This window comes from Tachysurus fulvidraco, chromosome 17 (assembly GCF_022655615.1).
Source record: "Tachysurus fulvidraco isolate hzauxx_2018 chromosome 17, HZAU_PFXX_2.0, whole genome shotgun sequence".
Taxonomy (NCBI): domain Eukaryota; kingdom Metazoa; phylum Chordata; class Actinopteri; order Siluriformes; family Bagridae; genus Tachysurus; species Tachysurus fulvidraco.
In genome coordinates this window covers 19411935-19432436 of record NC_062534.1, presented here as the reverse complement: position 1 = coordinate 19432436, position 20502 = coordinate 19411935, and the positions used below count along the sequence as shown (strand labels likewise).

At 36.8% G+C, this 20502-nt stretch overlaps 1 protein-coding gene across 3 annotated transcripts in view; it reads right to left on the bottom strand.

Moving 5' to 3' along the window:
• The window catches only part of cald1b (caldesmon 1b), a 29554-nt gene extending 16779 nt beyond the window's left edge, over window positions 1–12775 (bottom strand). For all 3 annotated transcript variants that reach the window (XR_007138282.1, XM_047802287.1, XM_047802288.1), the window contains exons 1-2: window positions 12635–12775; window positions 2334–2445 (exon numbers count right to left, since the gene is read on the bottom strand). Coding sequence is in view for 2 of the 3 variants with exons in the window: in XM_047802287.1 (XP_047658243.1) it covers window positions 2334–2407 (74 nt within the window). In the remaining variant the exon portion in view is untranslated. The remainder of the gene's footprint in view (window positions 1–2333; window positions 2446–12634) is intronic.
• Between the last annotated feature and the right edge of the window lie 7727 nt (window positions 12776–20502).

Sequence of the window (20502 nt, the reverse complement as noted above, 5' to 3'; positions counted from 1 at the left end):
GTCTGAATTCCAGAGCATAAACATGTGCTGGATGGGGCAGAGTCATCCTATAAAATACCTCTCTCATCATTAGAGATTTATTCCAGGTTAAAAGTTTGATTATAGGATAAAATCGATCACACACTAAAAACTAAGTCTATAAGTGTTATATTTTTTTTGTATTGTTTCTTATGTTCTGTAAATCGTTTTAAAAAAACGATAAAAACGCTATACAAATAAATTAAAATTGAATTGAGATGAATTGATGCTGGCTGTCAAAATGTCAACCGTGCTACTGTGCAGTCATCATCATCATCATCATCATCATCATCATCATCATCATCATCATCATCATCATCATCATCAAAACCAAGAAGAGTGACAGTGGACATAGTTTTAAAATGCATACATGAACTAATACAAATATGTAAAAGAAAAGAAATGTAGCCACCAGAATAGAATTCAGTGAATTCATGCGATGATTAATGCAAATGATGTGGATAATCAATATGTAAATTCATTTCTATGATAACATTTTCATTTAACCTTTGAAATACATGCAGGGGAGAAATATATTCCAGTTCATGTAAGTTTTCAAGTTTTTATATATATATATATATAAAATGTAGAAAATGTAGGAATTTTGCAATGTAAAGGGTTTTCCCAGGCCTCCAAATGATTATATAAACATATGCACCCTTATATGCAGACGTTAGTTTTTCGGCCTCCAGACACGAAACACATTGACATGCTGCATGAGAATGTCTGTCATCCTCAACCGTACACAACTGCCTGCCAGACCTTATAAGGCAAAATAAAAAAAAACAGAAGTTACGCAAAATCGATTCACGCAGTAAACTAAATACAAAAATTAACAGCTTGTGGGCTGTTCAGGGTTTGTCCTAATTAGATTATAACAAACATGCAAGCGTCGGCTGATAAATGGTCAAGTAATTTGCCAACTATAATTTTTCAATGAATTGGAGTGAGTGAAAATGAGCACTGACAGGTTTGGCTCTGATCTGATTTAAATAAGACCAGAGAAAATACATTCACTATTTGACTCAGTGTCTAATGCCACAAATATCTCCCCTAGAACCGATGCTGTGTTTGTAGATCACACTGTTTTATTTTTGCTTACAGTTAAATATCATAGCTACTGGACTGTAAATACACCAACAGAGCAACAGATGAAGATTTACAGATGCTACAAGCTTTATAAGGAATAGAGAAGCGAGCTGAGAGACTGCTGTTTAGATTGGGAAACTCAGGGCCTTTCCAACTTGGCTTTAAAGTCAAACAGAGAGAGAGAGAGAGAGAGAGAGAGAGAGAGAGAGAGAGAGAGAGAGAGAGAGAGAGAGAGAGAGAGAGAGAGAGAGAGAGAGAGAGAGAGAGAGAGAGAATAAAAAATACATTAAAAATCCTCTACATATGTGTGTGGAATATAATGAAAATATCATATTGCTATATTATGGCATGATACACAATAAATTATAATCAGATATTGTACTAATACACGTTCGGAAAACCTTCATAATATGATGAAAAATTTCTGAATCTTGATATTGATCGTAATAAAAACATTACTTAAAATATTTTACAAGCAAAACAACCTAAAAATATAAATTGGTACAACTATGTATGATGATACAGCAACTGTATAGCAGAACTATTTGTTGTTATAGTGAATATTTCTGTGAGGAAACCTTAATTTAGCCTTTGTGGATGGAGTTTCCAGTGTCAGAATTTTGTATCTTTACATTTTCCAACACCAGAAAGTCTCCAGGATGGATAGATTTATAGTTTCTCTGAAATACGACAAGCTGTGTTTAAGTGAGGGAACTAATAGCTGCTATATTATAAGTGATAAGAGGCTGTGCTTTTGTGTTCCAAGTGTAATTACAATACAGCCAAAGAGACCAAAGTGACCCAGGAGTCTAGGGGCACAGAGCTGGGAACACCCAGGTCCAAACCCATCACGGGGCAAAATCACACACTCATCCACTAGGGACAATTAAGAGAAACAATGCAGATATCCACACTGCATGTCTTTGACTGGTGAGGAAACTGGTATAACTGGAAGTAACCACTGAAGCACAGAAAATCTCCTCACACAGGATGGAGGTGGGAATCAAATCCCCAATCCCAGAGGCAAGCATACACACCAATAAGCCACCATGCTCCTTCTTGCATCATACCACCCACTACTAATTGGCCCAAAGTGCTTTATTCCTTACATATGAATGTGAAAGAATGAGCCTGTGTGTGTGTGTGTGTGTGTGTGTGTGTGTGTGTGTGTGTGTGTGTGTGTGTGTGTGTGTGTGTGTGTGTGTGTGTGTGTGTGTGTTTCTTACTTTTCTGCTTCTTTTTGCATTTCTTCTCGCTTTTGTCTCCGGAGCTCCCTACGGCGTTCAAAGTCCTCATCCATGCTGTCTGGTGTGGAAAATCCTCTCGTGTCTCCTGTCACTGAGAGACACAATAGACAACACAGGGATTATTAATGTACATGAAAATCTAATCCTTCTGATTGTCTGCATTATGTCCTCGCTGTCCAACACAATCCCATCCCTGTTTACTTTTTTCCTCTTTGGCAAAAAGCAGAAATACTGATAAGATGCATTGCCCTACACATCCAGTCATCTTTCTCTCCACCTTTCTTTCTACTTCTGTTTCTTCTACCTTTCTTTGTATCGGTTTATCCTATTTGGTAAAGAACAATGACAGCAACAATAACAGAATCAAGATGGAAATGTTTTTTTATAGTAAAGTGCTGAAAGGGAATAAACGTATTCTACTTCTACTTCTACTGCACCATCATTACTAATACTACTAATAATAATATAGTAAAAAAAAAAAATACAATAAAAAACAATGTACGTTCCCACATGAAAACAGAAAGCTGTGTCTGCTTGGGGGTTTTGATATATCAAGCTCTACAATCTGTAGTACTAGAGCTTTAAAGATATCAGACAGGTCATTGTGTATAAAATGTGCTTTTAAGCCATCAGCAGCATTTAAAACCGTTCTTTAAGAATCTCAGATACAGTGTAATGATGCAAGAACTATAAGACATTCTCTCCATGTTCCTTCATAATCTTGCTACACACTTCGTCACCGTCTATCGCTGCACCTGTTTTCTCAGATAGAATATTCTCTGCACTAGGTAACCCTTTTTCCCAATTCATGAGCTGAACTGTTGTGAAAACCTGACCAGTACAGTGTGAAGGTCTCTCAGGACAGCTATCAAATGAGCGAATGTTGTTTCCTGCAATTTAGCTTTAATGTCAATTTTTAAGGTTGCTCCGAGGATAGGTAAGATCTTTAGGACAGCATGGCCTAGCAGAAATGGCAGAATGCAAAACACATGACACGGGATACAATACAATATTTGACTTCTTTCTGGGTCAGCCAAAGAAGAAATAAGAGATCCCATCAAAAACATGCCACTTCCAGACATTCTGGCTAAGAGCTCAGGGAAATGAACAATTCAGCTGCATGGACACTTTAGTTAAACAATAGAGTAATTTGCTTTCATTCCTTAAAATAATGAATGATACAGTAATTCAATAGAAATTACGCTAAACCAAAACCAAATATATGCTAATGGAATTGTACGTTTTGTGGTTTCTGTGACCTGAACATTTATTTGTCACATATAGTTTACAGGACAGTAAAGTCACATATGCCAGCTTGTTGAAGGTGGATCTGTGAAGATGCTCATAATGCATACACCAACAGATCCAGAGAGCCCTGATTCAGCCTTGAGGATAAGCAACGCATTTTTTTTTCGAGTTTGTTTCCTAAACCTGGGGGTTCTCAGAAAAACAAGATGAGCCAGAGTTTTGCAACCTTTTTCTCAATAAACCTAAACAAGGCAATCAAGTACAGTTTATATCTGGTACCTTCGTATCAGGAGCTTGGAGAGAGGAAAAATTATGAAAACCAGTTTAAGAGACTTTGAGATCATCTCAACTGCTTTTACTGATTAATTCAAGACCAAAACTAGATTCATTTGAAATCCACTGTTGGAAATTGATGTACATTACATACTGACTGTTTTATTACTCTGACTCCTTTCTTGCTACTGAATTCCACTTCATTAAAACTCAAACATGTTGAATCAGTAATTTCAGATAAGGAAAATTTTTTAAACTACATTCGCTAACTCTCATCTCCAAGACTGGGGAAGGGGTTTTAGTAATGGTGAAAAATATTGCATCATAACACAAATACATTGGCATAGGCAACTGAGTGGCAAAACAGACGTCGTTAGGAGATCAGAAATCGATCTAATCTATGGTCACGTGTCTAAGGCTCAAACTTAACAATATAAAACAAAAATACATTGAAACAACAGAGTACACATGGAAATGGATCGAGGATTAACACAGAACAGGTAAACACAATCAGGTGACAGACCAGTGACAAGACAGTCTGAAAGTGTAAAACTATACTGTATCATTCAATAGATTCTGAAGTTTTGTTATCAAAAGCAAAGCAAAAATACAAAAACATGTGTAGTCAATTATACTTTTTTATATAGTGATTATACAGTCTTTATACAGTTTTATACATTTAGTCATTAATAAAAACATTATAAAAGCACTGACACCCTACAATTCTTAACATACTATGGAATGATGTTATTATATTACAATACCATGTACTACGTGATATAAAAATAAATCAATCCTAAAAGCCTCTATTAATTCATTTCTACATATCTATAACATTTATACTATCTATCATCTATATTTATTCGATTATTATTGTTGCACCAGGTGTCAGTAAACATTTAGGGCATTTGACAGACGCCTTTATCCAGTGTGACTTACATTTAGCTCATTTAAACAACTGACAACCTGAAAGTTAAAGGCATTGCTAGAGGACCAAGCTGAGGCAGCTTGGCGTTCCTTTGTGGTACTTACTGTATATGATACTCACTGTTAACATATTGGTTATTAAAATTTTCGTTAATATATTTGTAAATGTTGGGAAAGAACACTAAATTTAATAGTATAGAAGTATTAAATAGAAAACGTTATTAACATATTAACATATTTTTCACATTAACTCTATCTAAAACATCTAACTGCAGCCGACTGGAGAACCTTCATCCTCCATCATGAAGGAGCGATTCAGCCTGAGGTGACATGTGTAGTCTGCTTTAAGATGACTTGACGGACACTTCGTTCAGTTTCCCACTCTGGAGCTGTATGATTTCTAGAAACTTCTTTGACTTTGCAGCTCTACTCCAAATAGTAAATGTGTGCACAAGTCGAGCTGTTCTGCCTTTCTGTCCTGATGAACCGTCCATTTAAAAGCTATTCAGCAGGGAAAGAGAGAGTATGATGTGTGTGGGATGTGTGTTCGCAGACAGAAAATGAAATTTCATGCATCTTTAAAGTAGCAGAATACACAGAAATATACAGTGTAGCTCTCACGGAGTTTAATGATTGTGCGAGGAAAGATTAAGGCCCTCCCTAATTTGTGAAAACTTGCTTGATAATACATGCAAAAATCATCACTCACAGAATCTTTGGAGGATTTGGTCATTTGTAAATAAAAGTCCAGAATATAGATTGATTATTACAATTATGTGTCTAAATCCATACAACCCAATATAACAAAATCACTGTTATATTTCAACTTCTCCAGTCTTAAATAAGCAAATTGTTATTTTGGATTAATTATGACTTAATACTTGCAACAATGCCACTTAATGTTTGCCATTTATTAGACTGCATATGCAAATTTGCCCCCTATATTTGAGTTTTTCCACCGTAGTCATATAGCCTTCTTTATTTTGGTACAAAAAAAAAAAGAAGAGCTGTTCTAGGTTTGTTATAGATTTCCCAGGCTCTCTGTCTTTGAACCACAAGGTGGAATCAGATCCATAAATCATTTCCACATGACACAAGCTGAAGACATATTGTAATTTACACATCTGCCACTGATTACAGTTGCCGGCCAGATTGCCCTCGCCAGACTCCTCTCTCTTGTGGTCTTGAAATTCCAAAAAAGTTTGAGTCAAAATTCCATTCCTTCAATGTCCTACTCCAGTGTAAATGAACCGCCTCAGGCTTAAACAAATACCTGGAAGGCATGGCTAGGTTTATATAAAATCATTTCAGAAATCATAAACAGAGGGATAGCCCAGGAAGTCACCTTCTTCCAAGAGTCAGAAATGTCCTACTGAGGTCAGGGAGTGTATCCTGGTGAGCAAAAGGTCTGGTAAGAAACTGAGATGTATTGCGTCTAAATTCACTCTGCGTCTAAATTCACGGCTAATCGAAATGCAAAGTGACAGATTAAGTGCTCGTGATTACATTTTATAAGTGAAAAGCCCACAGGTTTCTACACATGTATTGCTGCGGTAAGAAGACTGAGCAGGTTGATGGTTAGATAGGTTTCCCATCAGGTGACTACAGAGGATCTTTTAACACCACATGAGGGTGAAAATTAAAGCTGCTGCATGCTCAGACGATGGTGCAGCTCTCAAAACCAGTTCAATTGAGCACTGATTTATCACTGAAGATCAACAAAGTCAGTAGTTTTTTTCCCCACATGAAATGATATTGTCAGCAGGCTGTTCATTATTAAATGATTCTCTAAAGATCCTAATCTAAAGGGTCTAATATTCATTGAGTAATCGATTTGTGAGAGATTTATTCTGGTCAGGCTCAAAGAAGGTCCGCAGCTTTTCCCAAGTCCATCACAGGCCGTTTATCTGAAATTAGCATCAACTCCATTTAGCACCTGTTATTTGGTCTTCAACCTCTTAAGTATACTTGGAACAATAAGTATTGGAGCATCTGAAATCCATCTTCCTCTGTCTTCTGATGTCCGCTCCTAGACTTCCGCATCAAAAAAATACAGAATCAACAGTCACGGGTCTAGAATATGACAGTGCTCCTGCTCCATGACATGCAGTAAAGTGCAGTAAGTCAGGAGGGGTTTGGTTTGGTCTGTTGCTGCTCTCCAGTGTGTACAAGCATAACCAAACATGGTAAAAGACACTGATGTGCTGTGATACACTGCTCTTAAAGTGCATTTCTCTCGAAATAGTTACACAGTCCGAAAGATCCAGCATGTGTTCATAGTGATCTATGGGACCTGTCATAATTTAAGTAGTGTCGGTGATCATAACTAAAGCATTTTATCAGATATTTGATAAAGTGTTTAATGCTTGATATTTGCTATGGAATATCTTGAAAGATAGCTTTCCTCCTCCATATAAGGCCACGACAACCGGGAGCTGTGTTACAATGTGTTTGCACAAGAGTTTGGTTTACACTAGTCGATATCAGCGAGGCGATAGTACAGACGCAGTCAGTTTATCTTAATAGTCATGATAAATGCAAGCGAGCTGCTATCTGCTTCTAAAGATCATTTTGATATGAAGTAGCTGGACAAAACATTTAGTGATTATATGAGAACAAAGAACAGGTAGAATAGACAGCATTTCACACAATATGTTTTTAAGCGCCTTATCCTTTGCAGAAGGGTCTGTGCCTAATTTACCAATATGTTCTGCGGTTCTGTACAGAAGCTTCACTATTTAATGTGTAACTGGACCATGAACTAGATGACTTGCATGTCTTCGAATAAAAAGGCTCCATCTTATACAAACAAATAAACCCATGTGTACCGTATATGCATAAGGTTTCATGCACATTTACGTTTACTGTTCCTGCTTTTCAACGATCGTTACACATACGTTTATTTGCCAAAGACATTTATCCATGGTTACTTGGAGTATAACACAACATATATAGAAGAGAAGAGAAGTGACATAGAGCTAAGTATGGTGACAAATACTCAGAATTCTTTCTTTACATTTAACCCATCCAAGTGCATACACACAGCAGTGAACACACACACCATGAACACACACCGTGAACACGCAACCGGAGCACTGGGCAGCCATTTATGCTTCGGCGCCCGGGGAGCAGTTGGGGGTTCGGTGCCATGCTCAAGGGCACCTCAGTTGTGGTATTGCCGGCCAAAGACTCAAACCCACAACCTTAGGGTTAGGAGTCAAACTTTCTAACCATTAGGCCACGACTTCCCATATATGGATCTATTTAGCGCTCCAAAGTATAAGTATCATTACCTGTATTCTGATTCAAGCTTAAACTGCATATGAACTTAAACTAATGTTAAAATTTTTTACCTGGGGTAAATCCTAGAGATAGAAATACTAGGAGTGTGGGGCATCAGGGTTGTTGTTAAAAAGAGAATGTTGTATAATAATTCTGCTCAGTAGTTTTGTTTGAACCTACCTTTAATTTCTAACAAAAGTATTTGTCTTAATTGAAGCAAGTAATTTTCTAACCAGGCAGATACTCAAGAATGAAAACGTTCCTGATTTGAGGATCTTGATCTACAATTTTAGTCTCATCAGCAATCTTGAGACTAAAACAAACAGCAAAAAGACAGACTAGTGAGCCTTTTTTCATATCGATATTTGTATCTGTTCATTCAATATTTAGATACTTGGCTAATGGCCAGTTAATGAGATGATAAAATCTCAGTGGTGATGGTGGCTTTAAACAACAGAGTGCCCGCAAGTCTTCTTCTAGGGGACACCAGCAATGTTACTACATTAAAACCACATGAACCACATAACTAGCACGCAAGTCTAAATACTGTACAGCCTAGTGCTTTATTATAACTAAATCTCTCATGTACCCTGTGATAGACAGTCGTTCCTTCCACATTGTACTGTATTCCAACCTCATGTCTGGTGTAAAGGATAAACTTTGGTTCTAATGAGCTGAATGAAGACTCTGGATATCTTTCACTAATTAACTCTGATTATTAAACCCATTTTATTTTATCCCACAGAAGTTAAATGTTCATAAAATTCCACCTCAGTACAAACGAAGAGGATTGATCTATTGTGGAAATGAAATATACAGCTGTGTAGATCACTGTTAAGCCCTGTAATATTTCATCAGAAATGGCACACGCTGAAGTGACATGATAAATATATCCAAGACTTCCTTCGATATATTGCCACTGCCTAAGGCTTCTCATGTTTCTTAGCAGGCAGAAATCAAAAAGTGTTTAAAACACATGCTTTTCTGTCGTTTGACACATTTTAATTGCAACACGCTTCACAAACACTTGCAAATGACACTAACAGCTGAACATTTTAGAAAAAAACTTTAGCTAAACTAGTAACAATTATATAGGTCAAGTGGAGCTAACTGCTAAGATGCTGGTATCATCATCAGATTAATACAAGTACATGGCTTAATTGTGTTGGGGTTTGATTCCCACCTCATATTCTCCCAGTGCTTTGGGGGTTTCCTCTGTGTACTCCAGTTTTCTCTCCAATTCAAAGACATGCATTGTAGGCTGGCTGTTATCTCTAAACTGTCTCTAGTGTGTGAATGGGTTTGTGAGTGTGTGTGATTGTTCCTTGTGATATGTTGGCACCCCGTCCAGGGTGTCCACCACCTTGTGCCCCGTGTCCCCTGAGATAGACTCCAGGTTGTCTGTGACTCTGTGTATGATAATTGCTACAGAAAATGGATGGATGGTCAAATATGGACAACTGTTTCTGATAAGTCTAATTTGTGTCCTCTCATCTGGAATTTAGAATGCCAGTGTGACCATGTTTAAGTTTCTACATGAAAATGTACTCCATTGGAATATTCAACACTTTGCTCTCAGAAACTTGTACAGTATATGCTTCCTCTCAATCATTCAATATCATCCAAGTTATCCTAAATGTTTTGGCATGAATCTATTTACATCTCAGTGCGTTTTTGTTTTTGCGTTTTGATTTTGATGCTGTCTAATATGACCGTAAACAATCTGGCATAGCTAGAAAACTGGCTTCTGCCAAATAAATAGATCAAGGTTGTACATCAAATCATCCACATTTTCTAAATGAGCACTACGTTAAATTACAGAGTTCCTGAAGTCAATTTCATACTCTGTTAGCTTTATAAAATGTTTCTTTTTCTTTTTGAAGGACATCATGATTCCTAACTGGGAAGACCCAGGAAAGTCTGTCAGTGATCAGTGTGCCAGTAATTGTCTCATGTAGGATCATTTACAAAGAGAGTTTACAGATTTTACACAAATGCACCAGGATCCTTTTATAAGAGAGTCTAATTGCAATGAAACACATTCCCTGTATCCTGGGAGACAAAGCATCGATCAGGGCCAGACACATGCTCATGCACTCTGCTGCAGAAGGCCTCCAGTCTTGTGGCTTATACCATCTAAGGAAAAGGACCTGACTTGGCATGACAGTACTCCAGCTCCAAAGGTTTTCCACTGTAAGACGCCTGCTTAGTGTATGATAAACAGCATGCTAGCATAGAACAGTTTCAAGGACTAAACCTCAAAGAGGATTTTTTATTAATCAAAGAACATCTGCAGTTCTCTTGATAAACCAACCCAAAAAGAAGATGGTTTCAGCGCATCAGTTGTTTTGAGCTCATGACTGAGGAACATTAAATGTGGCAGCTCTTTATCTTCTCTAATTATGCAGAAGTCCTGCACTTTAAACATCTCCAATTAAATTCATTATGGAAGATTATTCATTAACTTGGTCCATATGTAGAAAGGATGCCTGTGAGTTGCAGTCTGATAAGTGACATTATATAATCAGACCTCGATGTTTGCACAAGCAAACAGTATAATCACACAGTGCAACGGATCAATGTCATTTCTGCAAAAAAAAATTTAATTCAGTCCTGGCAGATCACTACATCTTACTGTATAGTTATAACCTGACGTGTGTCTGGTATCCTGAGAAACACCTTCATATGGTCAGATTTTGATATTTTATAACTATATGAATTTTTCTAAAATCTGCTGACTTTCCTGAGCTGTCATTTTTTTTTCACAACCTATCTCTTTACTAGCTTAAATAAATAATTATTATAGCTGCTGGCAACGTCTAAAATATATAAATATTAATAATTATAAGCATTGACCTGAAAACTGCCTGATAATAAGCTAGAATATTATTTCTATCTGCTCTGAAACCATAACAACTAACAGCTCAGTGATGTTAATATAATTAGTCAAATAACACTCTTTTACTACTTAGCTAGCAAAGTTAAAGTGCTAGCTGCTCAGAAACTTTATTAAAAAAATAGAGTATTTTATTAGGATTTTTAATTATTTAATGTGTTTACAGTGTATATTTCTAAAAGTGTTAAAACAGCAGTAGAACTGTAAAATTGTAGCTGTGATTTTTACGCTAATATACAACTCTATAGTGCATGTAGTCCCGTAAATGCAGCTTTGTACTGTATATGTATTGTATAAAATTCTGCAGAAAATGTCAAAATTGACAGTATGGATGTTTTAAATATTCATTTCCAGCAGTTCAATTCAATTCAATTCAATTTTATTTGTATAGCACTTTTAACAATGGACATCTGTCCATCTGTTCGTCTCAAAGCGGCATTACGGAACATTTAAAATGTGTGTGTAAAGTTCAAATGTCATTTCAATAGGCAGTTCAACAATTTAAAAAGCAATTTATTTATCTTTATCGTCAAGGAGCTTGTACAACATTGAACATTTTTTAATATTAATCAACCATTCATACCATTACATGAAGGTGATGGTGATAAAGATGGCAAATATGTTATTTGGTCCAATACTATTTGAGCAAGACAAGTTTATCTGTCAGTTAGTCTCAAATACTAATCACTGCAAATACAACAAATTCACATCCCTATTTTATCAAACTGAAGAGTAAATTGTGATGTGTCTTCTGACAAACTCATGTGCTGCAGCTTAACTTTATTTACTCACACTGCCAGTTAAAGCATACTGTACAAGTCCATTTCTGTTCCAAGGTACATTGGTTATTAAAGTCCAGATACAGTTGGTTTTAATGCTACACTAAATGCACTGGGTTTCAGACCCCTTATGGTCATATGTAAGAGTGCACAGCTTCAGTCACTGATCCCACACACTGCACCCAGCATTTCCTAACATTGTCTCTCTGTGTTATAGCTGCAGGTGACAACCCTATAACTTCCTGCCTCCGAACCAACCTCAATGCTACATCTGACCTCAGTGTATCTGCTGCTCACTGTTCCTACAGACACTGCATCTGAAATCGTTCTGCAGGAAATATTATTCTCTTTAAATACACCAAACTATTTTACTATTTACTAGGTAAATACACCTATTTATTACACCTGAATTTATTGAAAATGAAGAAAAGAAGAAACTGCCTCATAAGATATGAGCAAATTAGCAGTTAATAAACAGAACATGCAAAACATTATGGATAATTGAAATGTACAAGTTTCTTGTTTGGTTTGCAGTATAACTTTATACAACAGGTCAAGCAGATGTTCCTAACAGATGTTCCCCTAGGAGATATTGTGTCAGAAATATGTACAGCAAATGCATCATTTATTCTAGATATTAAATAGGTCTTTGTTCTCATATTTTATCATAGCATCATATTAGGCATTAGCAGTGTTTTTTTATTTATTTATTTATTTAATTTTTTTTATTATGCATATTAAAAAGAAGAAAAAAAAATCTAATTATCCAAATAAAGTTAAATGAAAGTTTAGAGCTGAGTGTTATTATTGAACTAATTGATCAGTGGAGATGTTTAGTGTGCAGATAAACCCTTGTGTGAGAGAGAGACTCTTACCTGAGAAAGTGTAGTCTGATGAACGCAGAGTCGCGCGCTAATAAGGAACGCGATCATCCGCGCATTTTCCCCAAATCCCGCTAAATAAAGCGCACGGATGAAGCCCCACCTTCCCACTATCTGTCCTGCATACCGCTATTCGTCACTATTAGCAACCTCCTCCTCTTTCTCCTCCTCCCGCGACTCCTCTTCTCCACTTTCTTCTTAATTCTAAACTGTAAAAGCCAAGCAACCTGCAAGACCAAATCAGACCATCTAAAAAGAATATATATGGTGGTACCCTAGTGATTAAGGTGTTAGACTACTGATCGGAAGGTCATAAGTTCGAATCCCAGGTCCACCAAGCTGCCACTGCTGGGCCCCTGAGCAAGGCAATTAACTCAATTGTTCAGTTGCATAAATTTAAATTAAAAACTATAACTCACTCTGGATAAGGGAACATTTTGTTTTATATGTAAATCTGTGGAATAAGTCGAATTTCGATGAAAAAGTCCTGTTTAAGTGCATCTCATCTCAAAAATAGGACGTGAAAATGAACACACTGTAATCTGAAATTGTAACTGAAACTGAAAATGTGGGAAAAGCTTTATAATGGGGGAATGGCACATCATAGATATGCCACATGCACAACATAGAAAATGTTAAAATAATAATGTCAGGTATAAAAAAATAACACTTACAGTGTATGACCAGTATATGAGATGCACAATGTCTAACCACATTTGCAAATTTCCAGTAAATGTACATGGATCTTGTGCAGTTCTTGTGCCTTTTTTCTAAAGAACACAAAAGACCACAGGAGTGCCATTTGTTCCCAGCTTAACACTCAGAGAAGTGCTTCTTACTGAGGACAACTTAGCAACTGAAAATATCTTGGACATAAACATACAATATATATCTAGTAATTCTTATTAGTAATATACCTATAAAACAGATTGGCAGGACTCTGCTTTTCTCACATGTTTCTAACTGGTTAATTATCATGTCTATTTATTTCCTTCGCCTTGTATACCTTTGCATAGTCCTAGTCTTTTTCTGTCTGCTCAGCTGGTATTTTCAGTATTTGGTAAACACCTATATCCAGTGTGACGTACAACAATAATTATCAATCTGGTTCACTAGGCTAAAGGCTTAGGATTACATCCACCTAAAAAACTCTGTTCAGGTTTTTTTTTCTATAAGAAACATACACATACAACAAACAGGGAAAAGTGCTAGTACTGTATTTCAGGAAGAAGTTGGTCTTCACCCATCGTTTGAAGATAGTCAGTGACTCAGCTGTCTGGAGCCCTAGGGGAAGTTTGTTCCACCACCTCGGTGCCAGAACATAAAAGAGTCTTGCTGTATACCTACCTCTTACCCTGAGAGACGGTGGGACCAGTTGAGCAATGTTGGTATCCGAGGGTACGAGGTGCAGTTCGAGAAGTGATAAGAGCTTTGAGGTAAAAGGAGCTGGTCCACGGTGGATCGTTTGCAGTGGACAAATTGCATCTGTAGGTAGTGAGTTGCAGTAGTCCAGTCATGAAATGACAGGAGACGACAAGAGACTGAACAAGTACTTGGGCAGCTTGTGCGGTCAAAAAAAATGCAGAAACCTTCTTATGTATAGAAGAAACCGACATGAGAATGTCACATTAGCAACATGCAAGGAAAAGGACAGTTGATTGTCCATGATTACCCCAATGTTGAGAGCTGTGACTAAAGGGGAGATCAGATTGTTGTGCAGGGATATTGTAAGATCCTGCCCTCGGGATGAATCACCTGGGATGCTCAGCAGTTCAGATCATTGAGTTTCCACTGATGAGCTCTCAGCAACAATGAAATGTCTGAAAGACATGCTGAGATCTGAGCAGAATTCGTGGTATCTGTTGATTATGTACAGTGCGTTCTCTTTTGCCAAGAATGTTTGACAAAAGAGAGAAGTAATATCAGTCTGTAGTTACTAATGTCTGATGGATCCAGAGCAGATGCCCCTCAGCTCTGTTGCTCGGTGGTGGACGTCGCTCAGGACACTTTGGCCTTGTTGCCGTGTTCCTTGCTCAACCACCCCGTGCCTCACCATAACCCACGCTCTCCCCCATGCTCCTCACTCTCCCCTTGATCCTCGAAATGACCCTTGCCCTCCCTTTGATCCACGCTGATCCCTTCGCTCCTTATTGATTCTCGCCATAATCAGGATTCTCCAGGATTCCCGGGCAGGATCCCGGATATTTTTTTTCCTGGTTTTTGTCTTTCCTTACCTGTTTTCTATTGGTTAATTATCATGTATATTTATTTCCTCTGCTTTGTAAGTGGCTTCGTGGAGTCCTCATTTTTTCCTGTCTGCTCACTTGATAGTTTCAGTGTTTGTCTTTGCTGTGTCATTTCCCTAGTTTGCATTATTTTATTATTTTATCCCTTCCTGTTTTTTTTAAATTTATTTATTTATTTATTTATTTATTTATTTATTTATTTATTTATTTATTTATTTAAATTGTGTATTTTTGGGTCAGGTTTTATCTTCACTTTGGCCACTGCTATTTTTCTGACAAAATATAAGGTTATAAAGCTTATTGCTATGTGTTTATTAATTTCAGGCTTTGTAATGTCTTCATCTAATATTGGAGAAATAATGCAATTGTATTATTATTATTATTATTATTATTATTATTATTATTATTGTTGTTGTTGTTGTTGTTGTTGTTGTTGTTGTAGTTCACAAAATTAAATAATGTAAATCTGACTGTATTCAAGATATTTTCACTTAAGATAAAATCAGTTATTTTGATTATATCAGAATTGTCTTATTTTTTGTGATGTACAGTTAGTCTAAGTCTGCTATTGAACAAAGACACAGTGGCATAGTTAAAAACTCTAACCAGATAGATAGATAGATAGATAGATAGATAGATAGATAGATAGATAGATAGATAGATAGATAGATAGATAGATAGATAGATAGATAGATAGATAGATAGATAGATAGAAATATTGCAATGCATATATTCTGGATTTTTTAAATATATATTTATTTGTTGGTTGGTTTGTTTTTCATACTTCATTTAATGTGTTTATACAAGCATATAGTGATTAGCAAATGTAAATTTTTCCTCACTTTGGTACTTGCTCCTTCATTGTTGGGGTCATGGAGGATCTGGAGTCTGTCCCTGGAACAGTGAGTTGCAGGTTGGAACACACCGGAGATGGCAAGTGTACTATGGTGTGTTCAGCAGGTAGAGTTGCTGCCTCACAGCATGAATGTCTGCAAGGTTCTCTAGTTTCCTTGTGTTCTGGTTTCTCCCCAAAACATGCCAATAGATGGATTAGTTGTGCTAAATTGGCCCTAGATGTGAATGACTGGTGTCCCCATTTAGTGTGTATTCCTGCTTGTATTCTTGGGATGTGCTCTGGATCCATTACAACCAAGATAAATCACTTACTGAAGATAAATGAGGGTATTACATTTGAAAAATCTTATTTCAGACCAAATCAATGTATCATGCAAGCAAAAATAATCTCCAGCATGTAAGTACAAACTTTGTCCATTATCTCACCACACAAGACTAATTCCAGTTTTAATTGAACCGTAAAACATGTGTGTTATTTATTAATTTAATTTATTAAGTCACTTATGTATGAGTTTATTTTATATTTTGGCAGTCGTAGTCTGCTCTCATCGTGTTTCATTCTGAGGACCTTTTTAATGATTTGTAGGTTTCTGTCAGAATAGCAGTGTGTTTATACCGTCTGTGAGACCGTAGCCTCGATTTATCAGACGACTTTAATGTTGCCTCTGGGACATATTTGGTAAGTGAGTGAGACCGCTGGCTCCTGCTGAGGACTGCAGTACATGTTTAAGGTTAGAAAATGTTCGTGTAAACACCAATGGTTTATGGTAAATGCTTTGTGTACGAATTTAACAGTCTCTCTATTTTCAAACAGGGAATGGAAATGTGCACAAACGTGTGTGTGTGTGTGTGTGTGTGTGTGTGTGTGTGTGTGTGTGTGTGTGTCACTGTTGCAATACCAGTGACATGTCCAGGTTTTTACACACAGGAATGTGGGTGAAAAATGAATGGCAATTAGTGTATTGGTTTCAGAGCTGCTATACAGTTTATAATGCATGGAAGGATCTGGTCAAATATATATCTACAGAGTTACAATGATTTAAGTCAGCAGTTTGTAGAGATGTGATTTAAGGACAGAGTTGAGATGGACATTTTACAGACCTGGACTGTAAAACAATATGCTGTAAATATTACAGTAATTTATTGACAACATGGGGTGGCAGTAAAGCATTGTGCTTTATTTATAATATTTGTTTAATGTAGTCCAGGGCTATGAAAATCTGACCATTTTTACAAAGCACTTAACAGTCAAATAGTGCAGAATCTTAACCATTAAATATCCACGCTACTGAACATTCACTTTGTTTGTTTGAAATATTTAAAAATGATACAACCTTCAGTTTATTTTCAATATTACAGAAAATATTTCCCAGATTTTTAATGTGGTCTAAGAATGTCTGACCTGTACGTATTAGACACAGGTAGCTAATGATCTCACACTAAACAGCGTAAGACTATGCCACTTGGCCTCCGTACTAAAACTTTCTCTCCATACTGTAAAACAGGAGTGTCTAGTGTTTTCCGGAAGCACCTGGTGGTGTTGTAGTTTTTCCTTCTGAGCAAGTGATAGCTACCCGATTCCACCGATTTAATCAGTTGCACTTGGTCTACACTCTACACTCAGGTGTAGTTATGCTTACTTGGAATAAAAAGCTGCATCCACACCAGGCCTTTGGTGATGGACGTGAAGTCTGGACACGTCTACTGTTTAATAACATGATGTCCATAGACATAATTTTTCTTTTTGTACTGTGCTCCAATACAATGCATTTATCCTAGCGAAAAATATTAGTGGAGATATTAAAGTCAACTAAATTTGACAGAAAAAAAATTCTAGAAATGGTTTATGGGTCTGTAAATTTTAAAATAGAAATTTGCCCTGGGTCATTTACCTGGGAAAGGGCATGATTAGAAATTGTAGTGCACAGCCACCACATTAGCCTCACAGATATTTTGGCTTCACTGTTGACTCCCTCTTTATGACGGCCACCCATATTTAGTCACTGGTCATGCTTCATCACACCATCACGTCATTGATTACAGTACTTCACTCCTTTCTGTTGCATTCCTGAGCTTGTGAATGGATTGTTTATGGCTGCTTTAAGAATCTGACTTAGCTAGCTCATTGTGTAGTTAACACTATAGTTTCCTGGATGAACTTTTATTTTTATTTTTATTTTTTATCAGAGGCCAAAAATGGAACTGGTGCCTGTTTTGTTATGTCCATGTTGAGCGTCGAATGTCTTTGTCTCGTCACTCCACGGTGGACACTCAGCACTTTAGGAATTTGTGTTTCTGTTTTTACCTAGCATATTAGGGGCAATACATTCATTGAAAATGTGTGTAGAAAAAACTTTTTTTTTTTTTTTTAACTTTTCTAAGTAAAAGATGACCAATGAAATTGGAACATAGAAGCCTTTATTATCACCACCACATATACAGTACACTACAGCACAGTGGAATTCTCTTCCTCGCATATCCAAATGGAGAAGGCTGGGGTCAGCATGTAGGGGCAACTATGATACAGCTTGCCAGGAGCAGGGAGGGTTAAGGGCTGTTCTCAATTGCCCAACAGTGGCAGCTTGGAAATGTTGGCTCTTGAACCCCAACCTTCCAATCAATAACTCAGAGCCACCACTGCCCCATTTCTGCTCTCTGAGATGTTCATAAGCAGCTAAAATTTGAAGCTGTTTATCTTCAGCCACTAAAATTCTGTCAGGTTATCAACAGAGGGAAAAGCACAAATCTCAGACTGAAAGCCAACAGAGTCCGGACTCATTTTATATCAGACTTTTAGCCAGAAATGGATTCATTTGTTTTTTCTGACTGAAATAATCTGAGATGTCAGTCGATTTCCATTCCAGCAACAGACTGGTAAAAAAATAAGGACTTGAAGTTAAAGTTAGCTTTTTCTGTATTAGTGTAGTAAATAATATATACAATATTTTCCATACAATCCTTTTGGGAGAGAAATTTGATATTGTAACTGGTCAGAATTTACAGATGGTTACATTAATTGAAATGATTTTATTATTTTCAGTTATTTATTTCATTCATATTTTACAGCATTATGTGTTGTTCTCTGCAGGAAACAAACAAAACCCTGTTACATATATTTGAAATGAAAGTACATTTAAATATCTAGGAGTATGAATACAAGTCCATGAGAAAAAAGACTACATGGCTACTACATTTCTCTCTCACCGATCCGCAGGGCCGTTTCTGAGCACAGACCTGGCAACACTTCCAACTGATTCATGACATGAAATCACGCTCTGGGGAAGAAACAAACGTATCCACCTGAAAGACTTCTTTTTAATAAGCTTAATAATTCTTTGTGCCATCAAGGCTGGATGTGATAAATGTGTAGCTATGGAGAGTAACATGAAGAGAAATGCACTACAGTAAAGCTCTGCAGGATTTACACGTCATCTCATGCAACATGGTTCACGTACATGTGAGTATAAACTCACCAGACATGACGAATCACGGCCATTACGGTACAGGCCAAGTAAAACAAGTGAGTGATATACTACTCGCTTGTGTACACATAATGTCATTTTCCATGTGCTGTAAATGCTTTGGGTGGAAACAGAACAAATTTACATTTCAGTGCATTTCAATGCACACAATTTCATTTCATGATGCTTAAGAGCAAAGCAGTGCCACCTTCTGGTAATGATTCATGATACACAATGACACATTAAACACACATTTAGGACAACTAACTTTATTCAACTTTTCCATTTACACTTCCAAGTGATATAATTCTGTAATTATACTAGAATTCTTCTTATACTTCTTTGAACAGAGAAAACTGAGCTTTGTACATCAGCATTAGAGACGTAGTAAACATAAGTAGTCATGACATTTAAAAAAGAAAAGAAAAACATGCCCTCAGACTATAATTCCCACAGATCTATGACAAGGTGACAGACACACAAAACAGAGCACACAAAACACAAAGAACTCAGTGAAGCTTATAATGATCTCTTCATTTTAAAACAAACAGGGGGTTAAACACTATGCAATGTGTGTGTGTACTTTGTTTTCAGGAGTCATCAACATTCCTCACTTTCGAGTGAGTTCAAGTTAGAAGAAGCTAAAGAAAGCGAAAACATCCTTTAACCTTAAATAAATCTCTTAAGAAAGTGAGAGATTTCTCGGCGTGTGTATCTACTAGCTGAAATAAGGTGCAAGACTTCTCAGTAACTAAAACAGAGTGGTTTCTGCTTCACAGAGCAGAGCTAACCTCCGAAATGTAACACAAACGAACACAAGGGTCATTGTTTAAAAAGCCAGAAACATCTGAAATCTTCTGCTTCTAATTAAAACAGAGGAGGAGGCTATGTTTCTATCCAAACACTTACAGAGCATCGGTCTTTGTTATGGATTACTGACTGAGTTGGAGAATTCGCTGTTGATGAATTAACACCATCTGAGAATTTTCTTTTCATTAGCTTCATTAACATCAGCTGTTGTCAAACTTGTTGCCAAGACTAGACAGAAAAAGCTTATTTCCCCAAACAGACATACTGTATGTACTGTACAGCATATACAGTGAGACTGAAAACCATGATTAGCAAGTCAGTAGTTGACTAATGGCATTGGGACCGAAGCCCAGTGAGGACAGGAAGAGCTTTTTCATTAGTAAAGCGTAACAGAACATGTACAGGGTTTAATATGGCAATGAGAAAGTAAATCAAGGTCATATAATTGTAATATGTGAACGTGTTGTACATGATTTCTGCTCGAAGGTTG